The 24,548-nt window shown below is 40.4% G+C and overlaps 1 protein-coding gene across 7 annotated transcripts in view; it reads left to right on the forward strand.

The window, feature by feature from the left end:
• The window catches only part of VPS13D (vacuolar protein sorting 13 homolog D), a 103,023-nt gene extending 89,534 nt beyond the window's left edge, over nt 1–13,489 (forward strand). For 5 of the 7 annotated variants that reach the window (XM_075773486.1, XM_075773487.1, XM_075773489.1 and 2 more), the window contains 3 exons: nt 7,330–7,461; nt 10,730–10,970; nt 11,780–12,059. In XM_075773486.1, the coding sequence (XP_075629601.1) occupies nt 7,330–7,461; nt 10,730–10,970; nt 11,780–11,911 (505 nt within the window). In that variant the 3' untranslated portion in view covers nt 11,912–12,059. Of the gene's footprint in view, nt 1–7,329; nt 7,462–10,729; nt 10,971–11,779 lie in introns of all 7 variants that reach the window. The other 2 variants (XM_075773491.1, XM_075773492.1) reach the window with 1 other exon arrangement.
• The last annotated feature ends 11,059 nt before the right edge of the window (nt 13,490–24,548 follow it).

Genomic DNA, 24,548 nt, shown 5'->3' on the forward strand with positions numbered 1-24,548 from the left:
TGCCATTCAGAAATAGTCACATTGCTATTAAAAATGTAAACCTTCAACTTTCTTGGAAAAAATACACGTGTGTCTGATTTCTAATGTGCAGCAGATTTATAAAGTGATCAGAGAAAAATATGTAAAACTGATCTTTCTTTTTAACAAAAAAAAAATCCAACCCACTTTTTTTTCAGTACTACTTTGTCCATAGTTACTTTTTTGTTCAGAGATGTCTTCTGTGTTGTTCTACAAACTCTTCCATACAGATGGAGCTATTTATTGCCTTGATGTCACCTCATTTAGCATGTGGCTGGTATTTTTATAGATAATTTTTTCACCTAATGTTGCTTTTAACATGTGGAACGCTCTTTATCAGTTTTGTAAGTACAGCCAGTTGATTCGAATTGTTCTTGCAACTCTGAACTTTAAAAATCAAAACAAACTTTCGGAGTACCTTTTCGTTTGGTGTGGTTTGTGCTAGAGGACTTTGCTGTGCCTGTTGTACTAACTGAAAAGTATGTAAAGTATAAAGGAGGGTCTGAAGAGGAAACACGTTCAGTCAGCATAGTTCATTTCACGTAGCTCTTTGTGCACACCTGGCAGCTAATGTCCCGGTGCTGGGCAGGGCCCCTGGTTTGCTTTCTCTCCCGAAGTGGATCTGCTTTCCCAGAAAGGTAGGAATACGGGAACATTCCTGTTACACTCGAGGTGAAGCGACCATGTTTGCACGGTCATGTTTTGCAAACGGGCGTTGATGGGACCTTTATAAACGTGAGCGCAGAAGTAAGACCAATGCTCCAACCACTGCCCTGTCCGGCAAGCGTTAGGACCTCGTGCTGCACCCTGAGGCACAGTAATGTTCTGACCCTGGGCACTTTAATCTTCACTAAGGTACGTTCAGCTCGTGTTTTTCAAATAGGCGTTTACAAGAAATCCCTGCTAAGAACCGTATCTTTTACATTGAATCAGGTGGTGAATGGTAGCATTTTTCAACACATTTGTGAGACAAGAAACTTTAAGGTGACAACTCTAGTCATCACTCAGTGATCAGTACAGGAAGAGTCTAGGAGAGATTGGAAACTGGCAGTGTTACATTTTGTTAACTTAAGCTTGATGATCCCAAAGTGCTTGAAAAAGTGCTCATTTGCTGCACAGCTATTACAGTCAGAGGTGCAGCAAACACCAAAGGTTGAACACTGGTTGATACACAGAGTCTAAGTGGTGTAAGTGCCATGCACTTGCCTAGCATGCAAGCACGTACGTTTTATGCAGATCTTGGAGTTGTAATAAGGACGTCATAAGAACATGCCATTTGGGTGAGTACATCTGCTGCTCTGCTCGTTTTAAAGAAGTGAATCTTGATGTCTTAATTAAGCTCTTCTCACTTCCTTTTGAACTTGGAGCCTGAAGAGGTTGAGTACAATCATAAACCCAAGGAATAGTTCTTAGTTTTGTTTTGATCTTGTATACAGAAGAGAGGGGGAGGGAGGAGAAGAGCCACATCTCTAAGAAGTTGGCAGGAACAGCCTACATGATAAACAGTTGCTTCTTCAGCATGCTCTACTTCTCCTAAAAGTATATTGGGTCAGATAAAGGTCTTCAGCATCTGAGCTGGTAGATCCCTCAAAAGAGGAGGGATTTGACTGTAAGTGGGAGGTTTTAACCCTAGGCACCATTTATTTGCATGTTTCTGCCTGAAACTAGCATTTTGGGAACACATTTAACAAGCACAATATATTCCATGCATTTGCTGGAATAAACGGTGCATATAAGCTTCCTCAGATATGCGGTCAGCAGGGAGCTGTCTGGCTCATGATTTTACACATTCTTGCATCTAACTGAGACATTCTAATGCCAAATCCAACACTCAGACTGCCTGCACTGCATGTGCGTTTTTAACACACCTTAAAAGCATCTGTGTCTGAACTGGTGAATGAATTCCATCACAGAGCTGTGCCAGATTTTTGGGTTCAGGCGTCAGGTCTTCAAGAAATTACCTGCCTGTTGGGAACTGCACCCCAAAGCCCAACACTGGAAAGGAGGCAACTGTGCTCACCCTTTGAAATACAGCATTACTGTCTGCCAGCAGTCACAACGGAACATGAAATCTAGATCGCCACAGGTTTTCCTGAAATTAGGCCCAAGTCATTTAATGTTCTCAGATGCAGAGAACTAGTACATAAAAAATAACACGGTCTGTCCCCTTATGCACAGTATTTGGTAAGCTCAGCTTTAGATGTCAGAAATTCTTTACTGTTAGAATGGTGAGGCACTGGAACGGGTTGCCCAGAGACACTGTAGATGCCCCATCCCTGGCAGTGTTCAAGGCCAGGCTGGATGGGGCTTTGGGCAACCTGGGCTAGTGGAGGGTGTCCCTGCCCGCAGCAGGGCGGTTGGAACTAGATGATCTTTAAGGTCCCTTCCAACCCAAACCATTCTGTGATTCTATAATGCTGGGGACATTCCTGCCTGTACAAGGCTTCAACACCTGAAGCAAAGTACGTACATCAGTGAGGAAAGACTTCTGGAAATAGCGGATTTTTAGTATTTTGCAAAGGTGTGTATATGAAATACAGACCATACCAGAAATGGCATACGCTTGTTTTCATTTGTTACCTTTATGATCCTGTGGTATGATTGCATCATCTGTAGTTGTTGTTGTGATGGCTGAACTTTTAGGTTAATTTTTAAGGTATACATTGGCTAGCATTTAATTGATTCTGGCACTACTTACTTTACACTGTGTCCTCCCATTACACATCTGGGACAAGTACTGTCTTCATTCTGCGTTTTGTGCAAGTTTTGTGCGTGTGATGGTGATACCTATGGAAGGCTGGAGGTGCAATTCAGTACTGAACTCCAGCAACTGTAGCAGGTATTTTAGTAGTGTATTTTATGATAGAAGATGTAAGGCCATTCCTCCTTTAACTTGGCAGATGAAGTCACTTCTTAATGTCTGAAATGCACTAAAGCCTCCTTAGACAAAGCACTCCCTGTATTTATGAAGCAGACTTTTTCCAGAGCCAAGAAAGTAACAGGTTTGATATTATTTCTTCAAAATACTAGCAGCAATTGAACTGTTTCATGGGCTTATATTACCTGCCAATTTTCCTTTGTTTGAACTAAGGTTGTTTTATAATTATTTCAAGGGGATAAAAATTGTTCCCAGGCTGAAAGTCAGTATGCCAAGTTACAGCCCAGAGCAGGCTTTTATCAATAAATTTTATGCAAACCTGAAAAAACAAGTTTACAATGGAAACACTGACAGAACTTGAGCTATACCAGAACCAGTAAGTTACTGCTTTAAATGGGTTGGAATGATGAGGTTGTTAAACTGGAACACCTTTATGAATGCGACACATTGATGACAGTTGCTGGAACTTTTGGCAGCAAGAACTGGGTCTAGCTGAAGAAAATTACTACTAGAGAGTGTGGGGGAGAGCCCTGTGGCCAGAGAGATCTCTTTGGAGGGCTGATTTGCACACCAGCGCATCGTCTGTTGATATCAAAGTTTGGTACCTTCTGATTTTTATTTTTTTCAATGTTTTTGTCAAAGCAATCTAGGTACACTTCAGGGAATTTTTTTAGGTTTGAAAGACCCTCAAAGATGAGTAACAGTTACCATTCTCAAAAGCACTGTGTGTTTATGCACCTCAGCAAGAATCACATCTATGTACCCGACAGCGTAAACCTGACAGGGATTAACGTGAAGGAACAAGGATAAAAGTAATTCTGTAAAACATGTGATGTCTCTCATAGAGTTTTTTCAATCTAAGTTGGTAAATAATTATCACCAATAATACCTGAACAGCTTCCTTACATCAATGGGTTGGTGATCTGTTTGATTACAAAACTCCTGGCTTAAAACTGGTAAACTGAATCACAAGAATTCTGTGAACTGTTCAGCAAAAGCCAACCAATTAACACTGTTAACTGTTTTTAGTGTGCATACAGTCATCGGAAAAGAGCTGCTCCAGTGTTCAACTTTGAACAGTGAGGAACTGGAGTGTGTGCCTCAACCTTCTGACACCATTTCCAATCTCTTTGTGTCTTCATTCAGCAGCACTCTTCCCTGCTGTGACTAGTAGACGTGAGGGCATTTCTGTCTTGTATTGCCTTTGTGTGCTTATTAAAAAAGAATCAGCAAATCTGTTGAGTGCATGTTTAATGTAACACAGATGTGGGCACACCACCGTTCATTCTGCTTTACAAATCTTCAGCTTTTTCTATTTCATCAGCGTTGCTTATTATTTACAGAACGTAACTTGAGACAGTAGAACAAATTTTTAGATTAAAAAAATCAAGTCGTGTGGAATGTTTTTAGCTGTCCAGACCAAATAGACCGATTTGCCAAGGGGCTGATGGAGTAAATCAATGCAATTTGTGCTAGCACTAGTGGCACTTAGTTGAAAAGCAGCTGACCTTCTTATCACCAAGATGAGAATTACCTTTTATCACCAGGATGAACATTTTAGCATGGAGGAGCAGTGGGGACAGTAAGCACTGTACTCAAGTACTTCTTCCATTTAAAAAGAAACACAAAACCTAAACTCAACCTGCATCCAAGCCTACAACTCAGAAATTGCCAAGCCTTCCAGAAATTCATTGTGGTGCCTGGTACTTTTGTAATACCTGTACTTTCTCATCTGCTTCTAAGCCAGATGTTAGAAACCAGTCTTCACTGATGTTCTGGTTTCTACAGAAAAGGTCTGATTAGAAGGGCCTGTTCTGTCCTCATTTTTACAGTAGTCTTGCTTGCAATGGTTCAGATACCTCTTCTCATGGTACTACAGAAGACGACAGCACAGTTGAATGTTTATCTGAAAGATGGTTAATGTAAAAACCATTATGCAGTGTTGCTGCTCACTCCCATATGGATGGTTATCTAACTTTCTTGAATAATAGAAAGTGTCTCAGTAAAAAGTTATTGATTGGCCAATAGTTAATGACAAACTACAGTATGCTTCAGACATTCCCTCTTTAAACTTGTCAATAGAAGCTACAGGTGCTGTAGGGAGGTTTAACAGTCAATGGGGGCTTCTTGGAAAAGTCAAATGTTGCCATTTTACTGTTTTGGGAAGTTAGAAGTAGGACGTTTCTTTGGAACTTTGCCTCATGAAAACATGGAACATTTTGCACTTCATGAAGGCAAACCCATACTTTTGTTTACTGCTTTGTAAGAATCTAAAAGGTAAAACCAGGCACTTACTTGTTCACCTCTGGTGTAGGTTCAGAAGGGTAACAATACTGTCATGTAACTACCTGGCACAGGTGAATCCTGTTTATATCTGAAACATCTAAGGTGACTTGCTCCAGACTCATAGTACTTAATAGTGAAGTCCTAACCACTGTAGACAGTTGTTATTCGGTTGGGGAAGTCACCTATTTACCTAGTGTTTAGGCTATTCTGATTCAGTGAAATGCTACTAATAGAAAAATACAGTTTTAAAACATTGCACTTTTTGCAGACAAGGACTAAACTAAGTACCTTTATGCAGTAAATGGCAATTTTCATGCTGCCTTTTTTTAAGCTTGGATGTGTAACACTGAAATTAATTAACATGTAACCAAAAGCGGAAGCAGTGCAGCAGGACAGGTAAAGCAGTGAGAACATCTGTCAGCAGAGGTAAAGCTGAAAATCTGGCAGATAACGTTTTACTGGTACTATTAATGACAACATTTGTTATGTTTTCTTAGGCCCCTGCTCTATTTTGCATTCTTTTAGTTGAAGAATTTCCACTCTTCCTTTCATCCTCCCTGCTGGCAAACTGAATTTCCATCTTAGCATAACCATAGTTCAGCTGAAGTGAAGTCAACAGCTTTTTGTCTCTCCTGAAATTCCTCTCAAAGAGGATCAGTGAGAAGCACTACTTCTGAGCCGCTGCAATTTGTTATGCAGGTCAGAGATGTAATAATCTTATTAATAAACTCAGAACTCACCAGATAGTTATCATGTATTAAAGATATAAATTGGCTGATGTTTTTCTCTGCTGCACTGGAAAGCCAGTATCTTTGGCTTCTACACCTTGTTTGCAAAGTATGCTGTTGATACCAGACAGCAATGACAGCCAAAACACACTGAGAGCCAGTGACCCGATGGGAGAGCAGCAAAGATGATACTAAGTCATGAATGGCGTGTAAGAGATTCCATTCCAGGAACATTTACTACAGCCCTGAAGGGAAAGGGGCAGAAATCATGTCTGTCACTATTAAAAGGCAAGGGTGTCAAAGACTCGAAGGAAAACCGATTTTAAAAGGGTGCCTGGGTTGCAAGTCTGGGACAGGACTGCTGAAAGGGAAAGGTAAGAAAGAAACAAGGCTCCAGAGAAAACATCTGCGGAAAGCAAAGCTTAGAAGACAAGTACTCTTGTGAGCTATTGCCAGGCAGCGTAAAAAGAAAATGCATTGTTTCATGGGATTTTTTTCCTGTCTTTTCATCAAAAAGGATAGAAGCAGATCATTGCACAGGATCTTTACAAAGCCTCAAGATGGGAAGTAGAGAGCACTAATCAAAAATGGTGCATTTGGCTTGGAAAATTACTAACAGCGGTAGCCTGAGAGATGAAAAAACACGCAGCAGACCCGGAGTGATCATGTTGGGAAAGGACAGAGAATAAAGTAGGGCTAGGCAGCCTGTAACACAGTTATTCAGGGGTAGGGCATTCCAAAAGCTTAAAGGAATTCAGAGTATTATTTTTTAACAAAATACTGCTAAGGGAGGAACCTAGCCTGCAGTTGTTTAGTACTGTGGCCAGTATCAACCTTTAATGTCTGTTAGGCCACACGCGTGTCTTACTATTGTCATTTTTTAATAGATGCTCAAGAAGGGTAAAGTATGCTAAACCCGACTATGGAAACTCTAATTAACTGTGGATTTTTCTTTTTTCTTAACTGCATGTACCTATTTCCATAACCCTTCAATTTTCAAACTACTGACACTCATCAACATGAGCTCTATCTAGGTTGATGGACTCTTATTTTCTGTAGAGAAGTGAGAAGAAACAGTCAAATCAGTAAAAGTCTGCTGATAAATAGATCCTAAAATCTGCAGCCAGTATGCTCTGTTTAGGTTGCTCTTCCTCCTAATTTAGCATCTTGCCCCTTAATTGTAGAGGAAAACTGGGAGACATTTCTTTGAAATGTAAAGGTATATGAATAGACACGATGTCTTCCAGGTCAAGTATTACAGAATCTATGTGCTGTATTTGTGAAGACCTTCTATTTTTAAAGGCTTTGTCACACCTCGTATTTCAAAATAAATACAACTTTGTGTGCTGACAGGTTTAAGTGGAAGGAAAAGCGCTGCTGTTGCACTAAGTCATTTTTCTGCATCTATATTGCATGTAGGACACAAGCGGAGAGAGTGAGAAAGCCACGCTGCTGCAGAGGACCTCAAGGGCTCTTGCCCCGCTATTTAGAAAGTCAAGCAGAGGGACAAGAACAGCTGTTCAAACTGACTGACAACATCCAAGATGAGTTGTAAGTGCTGACCTCCAGTTACTCTACGTAGTTCTGCTTGCTGCCATTGTATCTTCATGTCTTTGGGGAAGAGGCACTGAAACTGCTTTACACGTGCACATGCACGCACATTCCGTTTGTTTTCTCTGGGTACCGAGAGCAGCACAGCGGGAGCACCTGATGACTTCCATAGTGGCCTGTCCAGCGGCTGTATACAAACATTGCTGCAGGTGCCCTGGGCTCCTTTGGTTCCCTTGCTGCAAACTGCCATTGATCCCGCTAAGGCAAGGGCTGGGGAACAATCAGAGTCTTGGTTCACTGAGTCCCGCTCCCATTAATGTCCTCGGTCCCCTTCTATCGTTACAGAAGATGAAATCTCAGTAAGGTTCGAAGTGATCATTAGTCCATTTAACACGCAGAATGCATGTCCAACCCTCCACATGCACTGGCAGAACCCTGTAAGCACATCAGTGAGCTTTTGTCATTGAGTCACACTGTTCATTCACTGCGACATTCACCACTAGGAACATCATTCAACAAGAAAACAGTGCTGCTTGTCATGGAAAATAAATGCAAAATTATGCCTCTGACTTTTATCCTAGTATTGTAATCAGAAACACATTTAAAGACCTGATTATTTGCATATTTTCCTTCAGAGTTAAATCCATAAAAGGGGGTTTAATACCTTGCTCTACTGTTCTAACTAAATGTTTCCACATTTTTTTCCAGTTAGGCTCACTGTTTCACTTCTGGAAAATATTGTGTAATTACTTCCTGATGTTGTTAAAAAACCCACAAATTCTCCAGAGATTTGGTTGCTTCTACTTTGTTCTACTGGATCATGTTTCATTTAATTTTTCATTTTATTAATTTGAGATCTTTTCAGCAGTGTAGAAGTATAGGTTAAAAAAAAAAAGTTGTATCTTGGAAGTAGTATCTTAAAAGGTTAAATACCCATTTTGAGAACTAGACAGAGAAGAAAGTAACAGTTGGCAAAAGAAACTGGGTAATGATGCATGACTCAAACTTAGAACAAAAAGTAGAGCTTGAACTACAAATTAGCTAATGTTTCTGTGCTTCACCATTAAATCACCATTCTCTGTTTCCATTCCTCCAAATATATACATGACAGCAGTAAAAATTTTGTATGGAAAATTAGAAATGTAATCTGTTGTTCTTACGGAGAAAATACAAAACTGTAGTCTGATGACCCAGTTGCTTCCACTGAACTTAACGGTAGCTTTTGTGCTTCATTCTCTCCACGGAAGTCCCGCGTACAGAGGGCTGTAATACCATACACCAGGGAAACAGCCCATCTGCTGTTGTGGGTATACAAAACCTTTCCAAGTTCCTCAGCTCTGCAGTGACAATTGCAAAGGACAGTGCTACAGCATTAGGGGGTTCTGATAATCACCTTTTCATCTTCGTTCCCGTCTGGAAAAGAAGAAAACCAATGTGCCAGCAAGTTTCCTCTGGTTCCACTTTAGTGGAAGTCTGACCCGAGTCGAAGCTAGGGTCTCTGTAAAATGCTGTACTTTATGTGCCTTTATGTACCTCTCCTAAGGAACAGGACTATTATTCTGCAGGCTATAATGCTGCTCTATTTTAAAATTAAGTTTTCTATGACACTTCATAAAAAATAGCCCTCTCCATCCTAATTAACTTATTTCAAAGGCAAAACCTTACCCTGAAGTGTTTGAACTCTGATGGAAAACTGAGGGGCAATTGCTAGTTTCAGTAACTGTGTTAACATTGTCTTTCACCTAGGTATTTTTAAGCTGAAATACACATTTTTGTCCATTTTGCTTTACTTAAAGGAACCCAATTCAATTACCCTATTCCGTAGATTTATCCTAGGTTAGAACTGGATGAAGTGCATTACAGGCCTTTTTTTAATAGGACGGCTGTGCTCTTCTCAGTGCTTAAATGAAACCGTAAGTTGTTGAGTAAGTGTATATGCCTTTCTCAAGTTTATGGAAGCAAGGGCATTTGTCAGCTGACATGACTGGGAGGCACAAGGCAGGGCAAAGACAAGTTCAGTGCAGAATGCCATCTTTCAGAGGGCTATTAATAGAAAATTAGGGAATTATTCTTTTACACCACAAAAAGAAACCATGGTCTGACCTCTTGAAATATTTTTGGCTATTAAAATTGCATTTAGAACTATGGGTTTATTTGGATACAGCTCAGTGCAATTTGTGCAAAGTGTTACTTAAATGGTAGAGCCGACAGTGGTTTTGGAGATGCTAAGCTTTTCTGATGTATCAAAAATTCTTCGTACTGACAATCTTCATTGATTTCAAAGACAGTGGAGTATTTTGCAGAATGTGTTAGAACAGCAGCAGATTTGTACAAGCAACAGTTCGGAAAATAGTAATTTTGAACCTCCCTGATAGCATGAGAATCTTAGTTTTACAGATAGGCTTCTACTGTTACAGGTTGTTGACAGAGCATTATTACTCCCATTTAACACTCTTAGTTATGTATTCACATTTAATTTTCTGAATTTTTCAGCATTTTAAAAACCCCACTGATGAGGTTCATTTCGGTAGTAAATCAGATGTGAGGGAGAAGCGTTTGTGTATGAAATAGATATTTCACTTTTGCATTCCTTACTGCTATTTTTTTACACACCAACCTTTTCAGCCATCATAATTCTCGATATTCTTAATTCACTCTTTTCTACCTCCACTATTCATCACTCAGACTAATCTCTCTGGGGAAACCTGCTTGCTGCTTAACCTTTCACCCCAGTGTTAAACAGCTAATTTCTCTTTTCTAGCTACTGATCCAGGCAGCAGGTTAAACTTGTTTTTTGTTTTCAAAGGCAAGGGAGGTGTGTGGTAAAAGGAAGCATGGTAGGTTTACAATGTGTAGCAGGATAATGCTCTTGTCATAAATGTCTGCGAACCTTTCACGTAGCAGCAATGGAACTGAACTTACAATTAAACGTCAGTATTAGGACTTGCAGTGTTCCTGTGCAAGGAAATTACTCTTCTTGAGCCTTGTTACAGGATATTTTTATATGCCCTTTTAATGTCCAAAGCCAGAAACTAGGCATTTAGTGCTAATATTTGATTTACAGCATGATCTTTTTTAACTGGGTGAGAGAGTACTTCATCAGCTTGATTTTCAGAACAGTTTAAATTAAATACAGATGAATTGTACAAAATGTTACGCTATTGATTTTTCTGAAAGACTTCTAAAGGTCACTCAAAACTTAACAGGTGAAGACATTTACATTTACTATTTCTTGAGCTTCAAGTGAGTAATTTTTTTTTCTTTGCAGCTTCATAGCAGTGGAGAACATAGACAGCTATTGTGTTCTCATTTCGTCTAAAGCTGTTTATTTCCTCAAGAGTGGTGATTACACAGACCGCGAGGCCATCTTCCTAGAAGTCAAGTACGATGATCTCTACCACTGCCTTGTTTCAAAAGACCACAGGAACGTGTATATACAGCTGACAAAGAAAGCTGTTAATACAAGTAGTGGTGTAGCAATGCCAGGCCCATCACAGAAAAAACCAATGGTAAGAATCTAGCACGTCTTGTTTCATTCATGCGGGGGTTTCTTTTCCCCTTTATGTGTGTACTGGTGCTGGAAGTGTTTGTAGTCATTAGTGTTTGGTTTCCTGTGCTGCATAGCAATGAAAACTTTGTTCTGTGGGCAGTGAAAATAGCTGCTGCCAAAAAGGTTTAGGTGACAGCAGAACTTGCTCCCAAGACTCCTGAGGAAAGCGGAAGGCAAAATCTACAATATTCCTGCAGGCAGAAAAGTTATAGTAGGAAATGTGTATTTACCTGAGAAAGGCTTTTAACTTTATAATACATATGTGAAACTTAAGTGCTGTGCTGTCTATTTAGTCTTCTCCTCCTATATATAGTATTTTTTTTTACTGTAAAGTATCTAAGATTGGAAAGAGCATTTATGTCATGCATGCAGAAGTGAATCAGAACTCTCACTTCTAAAACCCATTACAGGGGGGTTTTGCTTCATTACAGTAGTTGCTCAGGGGTCTATTTCACAGGCAAGGTTACAAGCTCACCCCTGACCCAAGTCAGTTTACATTCCAAACAGACAAGCCAGATAAAAGGTAGGAGGGGGAAGCAAAGGAAATAAATAACTTCAAATATTGCAAGATGTTTCTGCTCTCATCCTAAAATACCTATTTACCTGTCTCTCCCTCTCTCACTTCTTCCTTACTTCAGCCTCAGCTCTGAGAACACTTCTGTTCCTTACAGGAGACCTTAAACCTAACCCCTTCAGTTAGTGAATAAATACATTCTGCTTTAGACAACAGCAATACCACACTAAGAAAAATCACCTTTCTTTTTGCAGGTGAAAGTGAAATCTGAAGCTCTTGCAGTGAAGCTATCTCAAGAAATAAACTACGCAAAGAGCCTTTATTATGAACAACAGCTTATGTTAAGACTCAGTGAAAATCAAGAACAACTAGAGCTGGACTCTTGAAACCTCTTCCTTGCTGCCAGAGTGAATTGCAAGTATCGGTCTGGAGCCAATGGTGTTCTGTAACTAGAGAAAGTACTACATGGGAAGGAAATAAATATGATTTTAGTATTTAGCTACATGGAATCATTGTGCATAAGAAAACAAGTGAGGTGGGCTTTCTGACCTTTTTTTTTTAAAAAAAAAAAAAAAGCATTAGTTGTATAACAAAGATATAGCTGAAGTGCATTTGGTTCTGGGAGAAGCCCTGTATTTTGCTAACATGTATATATGTAAAAGTATTTCCTGTAAATAAGAAAGTACAGACTAGGGTGTTGGTATAAATAGAAGTCTTATTTACTGTGTAAAGAAATTAAAGAAGCTATACTGAGTCTTACTGCACTACCTGAAACTAGCCATTCTCTCTCTTTGTATTTCTTGAGAAAGCTGATTTTTCACAGTGCAGCAATGTAGATAAAACATTTAAATAATAAAATAAAATAAAATTAACAGTTAATTGCAGCTGTTGGAGTACAGCTGTCCTGGAGTTCGGAGCTTTAACACTGTGATTAGGGTGCATTGTTTGGGGTTGTTTGGTTTTTTTCCTTAAACCACTAAATGCACATATACCTAGTATTCCACTGAAATGTCATCCTTGTTTTTAACAAAAAAAGGGCATTTTGTTAAATACTGCAGTGAGGATTCACTTATCGAATTACATTTTCAAAATATTAGAAAACAAGAAGCTGATTTTGTTCTGAATACAGCACTCAAACCTAGCAAAGTCTGCACCTGTGAAGGCCCCTGCTTCTAAGTTGTTTTTAAAATAGTTCAAGTGAGCAGCTTTGGAAATCTTTAACCTCAGTTTTTCCCTTCATTCAGATTAAGTAAGTGTATGTAGTTGGCTGGCTAGTGTGGAATTCTGCTAGCATTGGAAAGGCCAGGAGGGTGGGGGGAGAGGAAATCTGCATCATTTGTCTTCATGACAACCTCTTCAAAATTAAACTTTTTGAAATAATAAAAATAACATGCTTTTTCAAATGTTGTACATCAAGTCAGTATTTGTCTCATCAACTTCAACCAGGCTAAAGACTGAGGAATGAATGTACTTACATACCTTTATTCACAGCAACTAGGAAATCTCATTTTCATGTTTGCTCTGTGGAGATAGTTCAGCAACTGTGCTGAACAAATGCCTCCAGGCACTGCAGCATTGCGCTGTGCAAGGTTCAGGTGTGAATATACAGCTTTCCTAAAGCTGCAGAGTAACCTAGGTTCTAAAAGTGTTACTTTGTAAACCTTTGACTCAAAGTAAGGAGCCCACTATAGCTTTACTTTCGACTTAGTTTACCTTTTAATATCTTTCAATAAAGGCATACAGGAATATTTTTAAACCGAAGGTTAGAATTAAACCAATTCCCTGTAAAGTGAAAGGCAAAGGATTATTGTGTAAGGAGAAAACGTGGTATCAGTAGATGTGTGTATGGTCTGTGACTGGAAATCAAAATCCAGGGAGGTCCATTACGCAAATGAAACTGATTCAATGCATCACTTTTGTGTATTTCTCTGTGTAATTTTTAAGTAAAATGTAGAATTCAACAAGTGCATTGGCTCAACAGTGCTCTTAACATGTCAGTCCTGTTGGACTCTGCTACCAAGACTCCCTGCTTCTCTCCCCTGTAAAATTCTTTTTTAATGCAGCAAATATCTAGCTGCTAATGATGGTAAGTAGGTGGGGGAAGAAAATAAAAAGTATTTCACAGCTCTTTCTTGAGAATTTACAGGAGAATGGTTTGAATACTTAAGTTTCCTAACAATTATATAAGGGGCTGATGTCCAAACACCTGAGAGGTAGTTTGATAGTATACTCTTTGAGTTACCTGAACGCAGGGCGCCACAGTAGATAATAGATCCAATTTGTGTGTTTATTTTGTTTGGACTGTGCTTAATCTGTGTGTTTTTACTGTTGATAATGATTAAACAGAACATTATTGAAACTTTTGAAAAGTGTACCCACTAGCCTACATGTATGTGAGTACCGTGGACTACTCCAGGAAGTTATGGTACTGTTCCTGGTATCGTGCTCCTCTTGAGTACGGTGGCTGAAGTTGCTCACTCCTCTGTGGACGAGGCCAAGTTTTCTCTTAAGGGTACGTTACAAGGAGTGGTGTACAGACATAGTTGAAAGAAGCACATTGCATCATTTAGCATTCCAAAACAAATTGAATCAGAACTTTGGGTCTGTGAAAGCACAAATGATGTTATTTATTGCTGTAACCCAACTATTTTTATAAAATTTCAGAACTCTTACTGTGGACTTCCTATTGCTATTGGCACTACTAACATTATTACTCAGTGAATAAATACAACTTTCAGATTCCAGGAGCCATACTCAAAAATAGTTTACAGAGGATGTGGAGAATTAAGTGCAAGTCTCCAGCTTTTGCTCAAATTCTCAGGAACCGAAACACAAGCCGTAAGCAGACAAGACAGCACAGTAGTTCCATTTATCAAATTCTGCAAAGTTCTTCAGCTTCTGAGCCGTACAAAGACAGTATGCTTACCACGCTTAGCTTGGTTTCATTGCTGCAGCAGTCGTACTTCCTCCAATGAAAGGAGATTCAGTCTTCAAACGTCAGAAGCTGGGGAAGAAAAAAATTCACTGATGAGAGACAGTAACAGAGTTTTTTTCCCCTCCCACCCGCTGTCTCTAGCACACAGCCAATACAATTCAGGGCAGATAATGCTTTTTCATGCCTCTCTGCTCAAGTCTTAACAAAAAGTTGTTCACCTTTGCTCTCTAATAAAGATTAAATAACCCATCAGCAATGCAGGTAGTATTTCAAAAACCCTATAACCCATGCAGTGATACACTGAGGTAGAACTACTTTGCTTCAGCCCATTAGCTTTGATGTTACCTCTGTTTTGCTCAGAACTGTACAACTTGTTCTCTGCCTACCCTGACCAACTGTTTTCTTGCTGGATCTGCCACTGAAGAAATGCAAAATAAAAATTACTGACATAAGAGTTATTTCACTGTAATTCTGGAGAAGTGCAATAAATTGATTCCACCCATGCTCTTCATGTGCCCCTGCTTGTAAAACCATTAATTATGTGCAGGAACAGAAAATTACTGTCGAGGACAGGAATGAGTAATTCTCTAAGTTAGACACATGCCTCTTGAGGGGCAGAACAGCCCTCGAGACTGTTCTTACATCATGTAATTTCTGGTGCTTGAGGTAAAACCTGGACAAGCCCCTGGACTGTTGGTTGTCGCTGCAGGTCAAACCCAGCCTTACACTGCATTTCCTGAGACACTCAGATAATCTGTGTTTGAGATGATGGTCTAATTTTCCAAAAGTCATTTAAGGATGGGCAATCTAGATGCTAAGCTATTTAAACGTCAAAGAAAAAGCCCATCTTGTAAAACAAAATCCAGACATTTCTTACACATCTGGATGACCAGCAGAGCTGATAAATGCTTTTGTGCTATAGTAGTGCCTCACAGTACGTCGCCTACCCAAGCTATACAATGCCAGAGTTAAGTCAAACAATAAACTTTAAAAAAAAAAAAAAAAAAAGGCATGTTAAGTATTAATATAATTTTATGTGGGGAAAAAAAAAAAAATGCATCATGATAGTTCTAACACTTATCCCATGCGTTCTGCTGTCACTAAAATGAGACAGGCTTGTGACTGAATTAGGTAAGCAAGTTTTTAATGTGCAAGATACGCAGAACACAACAGATGGCGATGGCATTTTATTCTAGAAACAATTCTGGACAAGCAGAACTACAAAAGTCCTTTCTGTTCTGACCTAAATCTACAGCTGTAGCTGCAAACTTCCGTTTCACTGCCCTGTATCTGACAAAGTAATCAAAACATGGAGAATTACTATTTTGGATCATATTGTTTTATGCTCTCTGATCCGCTCATAGCTAACAGGAAAGTGAAAAGGCTACTGAGACTTTTTTTTTTTTTTTTGCTAAGGAAACTAATACTGGCAAACAAGTTAGTTAGTAATGCAAAAGTGTAACGATAGAGGCAATGTGCACATAATAATACAGCTGCTAAATGAGGCAATACCCCCCCCCACTCACCAATACAGGATTTTGTAACCAAATGTAATTCATGGGGACAGTCCTCAGCTGGTAGCAGGATCTAGCACAGTACAGGTCAGAGGAGTAGATAAGGTGCCTGGCCACTTGTGGTCTCTGGAAGAAGAGCAATTAATTGCTTTTTTTTGAAGTCACAGAATAAACTGGAAAAAAAAATTTGGTAACTTTTAGACACTACTCAAACCAGGGGTGAGGTTCTGCATGTACTTACGCATCTTACTATGATATGATCAGGCCAAAACAGACTCTTTTGTTGTTGTTGTTGTTATAGTCATTACTGGATCATAAACAATTCTGTTGCCTACTTAAACTTAGCCATTTATAAATAAAGTCTGTGCAATGAAACAGGAAATACAAAAATGAGGTATGCCTGAAGTGAGGTAAACAGCGTGCAAGATGTAACCAACATCCGTCCCTTCCTTCTACTCCTGAATAGCTTTCCAATAAATCAGCTGTTGGACCAGCTTAAGTTGTGAATGCTGTTTACCAAAAAAAAGTGCAGTGCTTACATTTTTGTGGAGAGAATGTAAGTGGCTAAATCGTCTACATCTCAAAACAGAGAAATAATCATAACATTTCCCTATGACAAGGGGATTTTGATCTATTTGCTATCCCGTTTCCTAGACTGCATGATGGCTTTCAGCATTTATCTCATTTTTCTCATCACAGAATACTTACTTTCTAGGAGCCTATATATATTTTTTTATCCCCCCCCCCCCCCCCCCCCCCCATAACACAGCTTAGCACTGACCTGTTTCCTATGGTGCATGACCCACTAGATGATGACTCCTCGTGGAATAACCTTGCTTGCTCTGTTTCTCAGAAGAACATGTCTCTGCTAATCACAATGATTTCTGGTAGTTGGGTCTGAAAAAGCAGGTTTTTGAGTATATTCTCTTCAGGTTACAGGCTGCTGCAAAGACATAACAAAAAAAAAACCCCCACAAAACAAACCCACAAACATGACAAAAAAAAAAAAAAACACCACCCACCAAAACACATTTTAATTAAGTCAATAGTTGCTCAAAAGCCACTTACTTATACAACTTGGTTTCTTACAAAGAATAAATCTCTGGGTATGTGTATGCTGCTTTTTTTTTTTTTAAATACACACACACAAATGTATGTATATACATACATACTCTTTTTTTTTTTAAATTTTTAAAACCATCTTGAAAAGTGGTGGCCATACTCCAAGCTCCTCTATTCTTAAAAGCATAGTTGTTACAAAGAAAGAACACATAGTCTTATTTTTCTGGGAAAAATAAAGATCAAACTATGCCCAGAGCTTTGGATTCCAATCCAGACTTCTGTAAAATTCAGGCTTGATAGTAGGATTTTAATCATTATACATTACAATGCTTAGTTTTATCAAATGTAGGGCTAGGACCAAAACACTTCCAATTCCCCACTTGTATTATTGGTTTAACTTTTTTACAGCCTATTTATTAGGGCCTCCTGGTAGCTGGCCCAATGCTCTGACAGCCTTAAAAAAGGAATTGGGACTGCGCAAATCCATCTGCCTCAGTACTACCATAAAGTTACCCAGCTGAGAAAATGTTTCATTAACAGAGGACACAGATCAGTTTGGCTGAATTGTATGCTTTTCGTAGCTTTCTATCAGCAGATTTTTCTGAAGTGGGAGAATGTGAGGAAAAAGACCAGCACCAGATGTGTACATAAGGCTAGGTCACAGAATCACAGACTGGTTTGGGTAGGAAGGGACCTTAAAGATCCTCTAGTTCCACCCCCTGCCGTGGGCAGGGACACCCTCCACTAGACCAGGCTGCTCATTGTCCTCACACTGTGACTGGCTTTGCACGTCTCTCACAGATGTAAGAGCGTGCTGCATCAATCACGTGAAAGGAGGCTTGCCAAAAAAAAAAGAAAAAAAAAAGTTACTCATTAACCACTGACAAACATTAGGATAAAAAAAATTTGCTATTTTCCTCAGTAGAACTACAGCACATTCTAATATAGAAATTTAAAAAAATCTTGGACTGAAATGCAGTTACATAACAGACGCATGCCTACTGCATTATATCAGTTCTATTAATGGCCTGTTGTACAGTTATGTTGCCTTTTTGTTTTTTGTTTTTCTTCCTCTGTAGCTGACACACTATTGCCCAAGCAACGTGCCCAGCACAAAGAGTCCTCTCAGTGGATAAGAATAACCTTGCACCTCAGGCCTACTCTGGTCTGACTCAAAAGTACTAAAAGGCCATGAGAGAAGTAAACACCTTTCATGTGCATTTACATTTTGGATAAATGGATGGGTCACCCAAAGGACAAGGACTGTGTATGGGAGCTACAGAACAATGGTTTCTGCACACTGAAAATGCCAGCAGGAAAAGTCCCCTGGATGCTGCAGCTGAACAGAAATTTTAACAAATAGAAGAGAGAGCTATCATACCAATTGTCCCTCAATCCTCTAGACACAGCAACAGCAAACATTTGCTTTGACCTGGGAGGGTGGCTCACCATACCTAATGACTGTTGCTTCAAGGCTCTTGGCAAAGAATCAACAGCAGCACAAACACCATCAGAATAATGATGTAGCAAAACAATTGTGCCTGCATATAATTGGGGGGGTGGAGGGGAAGGGGGAGAGGGGGGAAGCAAACCACCATTTCCAGGACTAGACTGCCCCCCAACCTTATATTGGTAAGGTCAATCCCCTGGCACAGCAACTCAAATAGCAGAGAGGCTACCACCAGTGATGTTTGCCCTCTGCCAATGTGCAATTCTAGGCCCCTTGAATAATCCTTCGTGTGCCAATACATTTTTTTCAGGATTGCTTTTAATCTTAAAGTATGGAGGGAACAGTATTTGAGGTGAACATCCTAGAAATCTGAAGATTATATTTAGCACTACTTTCTGTGCCAGAGTAAGTCTTTTATTTGTAGTATAACAGCAGTTGCACTGTGAGTCTTCAGAGGCTTATGCAGAGACAGCATCCTTACACCTCAAGTTCAGACAGATATACGTAGAATACAAGAACACGATACTGTATATAAATGGATAAAACTATTCTTTCTGCCCTAGCTTAGTATAAAGCTGATCTCCAATCATGCTATTTACTTGCTACCCGTATTAGTTTCCTCTAATGCTTCTTAAGGGCTTTTCTAATCTGTACCAGCCTCAGCATGCAATAGTATGTCAAATAACAAGGTGGTCAAATTTCAAGTTATGTGGCAGGATAATCTATTGCTCACATTGCTCACTCTTAGGTCCTGAAGCGTGAAGCTAGTTACTACTTGTACATTTTGCTTTGCTGACACTAATTCCAACTGCTGATCCTACCCATTAAAAAATATTTTAAACTGAACCAATATCCACCTGGAGAAACTACCTGCTGATAAAACGCTACGAGCAAAAATAAACAGCTGCCAGGTTCATAATCACACCGAGATCACACCAAGAGCTGACATTTATAAGCAGGTTTAAGAGCTAACTCCCCAGCTTTGAGCTTCCTGCTTTCAAATGCTAAATTCACACAACACATAGACCTTCACCCACCTTTCTTTCTTTTCAGTAGCTACCTTTTTGCCCTCTCCTTCAAGCACACACCAGAGGGAAGCTGACGTGCAGAAGAACATGTATTTATACACCAGAAGCCCAGAATGCATCACGGGACATACACAAATTCCCACAGCGTCAGCAGTGTTGTATGCACTCAGAATTTGAAAGACAAGCATCCTTTGTCAAAGCAGAGGTTACAGGCCCATTATTATACATATTATATTAACCATCAATAACCGGCAGCTTACCACTGCATGCGTGCCTGAGCCTCAGCTGTACATTCACCCAAAGCTATGCAGGATCTATTTGCTGTGGGTTCCTGGGGAAGTTTGAAATAACCCACACACAGCACAAGAATCCACTTTTGCACCTTGCACGCAGGAGCAAGCCTCTAGTTGGTACCTGGACTGCCATGGGGATAAAGCAGGTTTCTCTGCATCTTTCACACACAAATGCTGAAATATGAGCAATTTGCAACAGAAACCATGCCACTGGCCGACTGATGATCAATGCAAGCACAGCACACTGCCTGCATGTTCCATAGAACAAGCATCTGCACAATTTGTGGGCTGCATTCAGCAACGTTTCTTCCTACTACATGCACTGAACAGGTAGTAGTAAGCAACAGGTTTCCACCACAAGCGAGACACCCGGAAGAGCCTCAGCACTTGCTCTCACAGAGACGAGGTATTTCTGGCGGTCTGGCTCCTATTCAGAAGAGAAATGTTTCCCTTGGCTTGTGAAAGTTGCTCAGACTGAGAGCAGTAACAGGCTGAAGAAGCCAGCTTTCCATTCCCTGTTCCATTACTCTTTTTGATTGGCACTTTAATGAGGGCGCTAGGGGTCGACCCCCTGCCAGGGGGCCGGTTCATGCCCCGTTTATCTCACAGTCCATGTAAGACTAAAATAACACGCCAGGCTGAGTTTCACTGGCTTGTGATCCAACAGCCCACCATGATGGATTGAGTGACTGCAGCAAGTTGGCAGCTAAAGTGTGTTGTAACAGTATCTTTCTGTCAGCACAACACAATGGATTTGCTGATTCCCGGGTTTTCCCAGTGTTCACCGTTACCATCGGCTCAGAATTTTCTAAAGTTCATTTTCCAGGGGGCTGCAAAGTGATAATAAATAACATAACAAAGGTTACGCCGAGCTTTTCTTCCCCTCAACTGTCCTACTGCTGACAAAGTAGGAGTTGTGGTGCCAGCTTTACTACACACACAAGAACAGCCATAAATCCGCTTGCTTTTCCAGAAAGGAAGAAAGGGGGCAGCTATATTGCTCTTTTCGTGCGAGCTCATTCTGCTAGGCCAGCACATGCTACACAGGACTTTTCACCCCTGAACAGAACAGTGAATACAATCCAAGGCAAGAGGAGGTTGCTATGTAAAGCAGTTCTCTCCAGAAGAGTTGTCGGCTTATTTGGGGGCTAAGTTCACAGGCTGCAGAAACATACCTACCAAGCCACAAGTCCTTGTGATCATCTGTCTTATTTGCATGGCTTAGAACCATCAAAATAACCTAAAAGTGAGCTAGAAAATCCAGGAATCCTGTGCGAGGGATGGATTATGCTTTAGATCCCTTTCTTTAATATAATAACATATCCTCGTATCTCCTCTATAGGAAAACTCCAAACAAGAGGGTTTTTTTCTTTTAAAATAGAATACTAAGAAATTGACTGAATTTTTATTAGTCATCTGCAGAGGTCCTCTGTGTCCTCTTACTAAGATCTTGCCTCTGTGCCCTGTTTCCTCAATACACTTTCCATTCTCCTTGCCACCGTCTGTGAAATGAACAACTCACCTCAAATACTGGGGAGAACATTCTTATTTTCAGTTGTGGCCATCCCAACGCCTCCCAGCAAGAGTGAACAAATGAGCTCCACAACAGAAGTGGCTTTTCACTTCCTGTATAAGGAAAATCAAAGTGCAAAGTGGGCAAAATCAAGTGCATTCCTGCTAACAGAAGAAATTACTAAAAGACAGAATGAGAATACAGATGTGGAAGGGACTTGGACAGGCAAGAATGCACAGGGATATGAAAAGAGAAGAACATGATGGGAAAACGGGCCAGACTGAGGAGCTGCTTGAAGAAAATACTGCTGCTCTCAACAGCAGCTTACTGTTTACATTGACAATATACAGATTTCAATTCACAGCGTTGAAGAAACAAGCCTCGTGAGTTGAAGATCTTTACTTGTGAAAGAGAAGAAACAATCATAACTACATGAGGTCACTACTGGTGCAAGTCTTTGCTAGCGTGGAGCTTGTAATTAGGGTAATTCTTTGCAGAACTCCTCTAGAGAATCCAGTTGGTCATTCTGTGCACCCCAACATTGTAGCCTGTGGATACATTACTCATCTAGCTTTGAACTAGCTACCTCAGAGACTGCCAACACCACCACCACAGCAGAGCCAACTAGATGTGCTGTGAACACGGTCTGAGGCTTTATTGAAGATGCCAGTAGTTAATCTACCTTGCTAGTTCAATTCCAGCTCGTGTCTGCCTATGCAAGTTGCTGCATCCAAGCCTAAATGTTCCTCTGGGGAGAGCTAGATACTTACACCTTAGCACAGTAACACAGAAGAGGGCATACCAAGCATACAGCCAGAAAGCCTGGGAATTAGGAACAACGAGTGGGTGGGGGAGCTCAAGGGACCAGTGGGAGGATGCGGGAAATCACTAACATGGATTTGAATAACTGGTAACAATTATTAGATCTTTTTTGGTATGAATCATCTCTCAGAGACTCACCATTTAAATGATGTCACTCAAGGGGCTGTAAAAAAATACAGTAGAAGAAACAAGCCTGCCCTGACACAAGGCTTTTGAGCCACTAGGTGAATGACCAAATAGGTCTGGGAAACTTCACCAACATGTCTAAAAGGGAGCAACTTTTGTGGAGAACGCATACTCTAACTGACAGATCAGACAAGCAAATTTGTCTTTAGGAAGACTATGATGTTACTTAGAGCTCTGCTGAATCTGCTTAAACTGATGGAAAAGGAGTGCTCTTGCTTATCTGACGACTGCTGAACTTGTCTTTGCCCCATCCCCTCCCCAGGGGTGGTATTTGCATTTGAAGCTACAGGTTGTAAAATTAGCCAGCCAGAACCATCCCAAGGGAACAAAACAAAACCAGAACAACAAAACAAATGTCCAAAACAAGCAAACAAAACAAGTGAGTTTGAACAGAATCCATTCTCTGACTGGGCTCACCAAACGTACAAAAATGCTCCTGTCGTTGCAGGGGAAGGGGCAGCAGAGAGCAGTGCTGCCTTATGCAGATTTCAACTATTTCTTTCACCTTTTTAAACTGCACGAGAAGAAAACCTGTTTGCTAAACAACTAGTAGCATCAGCAACAGACAGGCTCAGGAACTCAATGGCAACCACACTACAGTTCACACTCCCTTTCTCCACACCTTCTAACATATCCCCACTTTTCCCAGTTTACAGAACCACGGCCCTTTTCTGTCAATAGAAATACCGACCTTCTGCATCCAACCTGTATTTGTTTCTCACCTGATGGGCAAAATACTGGAATGTTAAGAAAGGAAAATTACATTCTCATCCTCTGGTACGGGAGGCATGAGCGAACCACAAATGGTGACAGTAAGCTATACAACAGGTCTGGCCTTTCTTCCCAAATACTTTCCCCCCCAGTTTTCCTGTAGCCGAGAGTGGTACCACTGAGATAGCTGACGCCAGCTGTTCTACTGCAACGCAGGGCTGACCCAAATGCACATCTGCACAATGTGGTCATGCTGGTCTGAGCTCCTGTCCTCCCTCAACACCTGGGAATTTGGGATGCCAAAGGAGATGCTGTCAGTACTACTTTGCAGCCAATCATCTAATGTAAACCTGGCAGTGGCCGAGGAGCTGTATGTGAACTGACATTAACATGTAGTCGGAGAAGAACTTGACCTCCTTCCCAGACCCAAAATGGGGGGTGGAAATCATTGTTTTGCACTGAACAGAGCAGGAGGCAAAACTGAAAATACTTGCTGCTCCAGGAAGGCTCACAGCTTCCTGAAGTTAGAGATTATCTCTAGGTTTATACAATGTTCTTTCCATTTTAGACACAGAGCACCCGGCATTTAGCACCTGAAAGTGCAATACTGGTACAAGTTTTCTAAGGGGGGTCTGGAAGGACCCCTGTTCTATGGAATTTAGGCGCGCACACACAAAAATACAGGACTTAACTCCTGGAAATACTGTGCATTAGACAGCTTCTGTTGGTTTCAGACCTTCTTTATCTACAATGACTGAAAAGGAAAAAGGAAGATCAGAAGAGAACTCAAGAGTCCCAATTTCAAAACAGTGATTGTAGCCTAAAAACTAGCCTGAAGTGCTTTACCAGGCATTACACTCCAACAAACCTGCCACACCACAAACCAGAAAAATGGTCTAAGAAAGCATACCAAAAACTTCATCCTCACCACTACGCACTGGTTGTGGTGGAGCAACCACTTAAAAAAAAAAAGTAACCCTAATTTGCTTGGAGCTTTCTTGGGAGAAGAGAGAGAAAGAGGAAGCAGTAGGGATTTAGGAAAGGGTCAACAGAACAAATTCAGCTCTGGGTTCCATACCACACCTCCGGAGCAAAGCCCATTACATAGAGGTGATATGAGTAAGAGCCCAAGTACGCAATGTCTTGTTATCAATATATGTTATTAACTAAGAAAAAAATTAAGCTTAATGGTTAGCATAATGCTATGTTTTTACAACATCTGTCAGCAATTATTTGTATTTACTTGCACTGCAAATGCAGAAGAAAAGTCAGAGAAATATAAACAGAACAATTCACCGAATTCCCACCAGTCTTGTGTTTTCCCACAAAGAATATCTCATCATCCCTATTTAGACACTGTCATTTGCTCCTTGCCCTCTCCAGTATGGAATTTCTTCCCAGTCCTCTATGACCAGAAATTATTGGTCCTCATTCTACACTGGAGCAAGTAACGGCTAACCACTCTGCAATCAGTGGTGTTAACTTCAGTGCTCTTAAGATAGCAATTAG

Source organism: Balearica regulorum, chromosome 21 (assembly GCF_011004875.1).
Source record: "Balearica regulorum gibbericeps isolate bBalReg1 chromosome 21, bBalReg1.pri, whole genome shotgun sequence".
NCBI lineage: Eukaryota > Metazoa > Chordata > Aves > Gruiformes > Gruidae > Balearica > Balearica regulorum.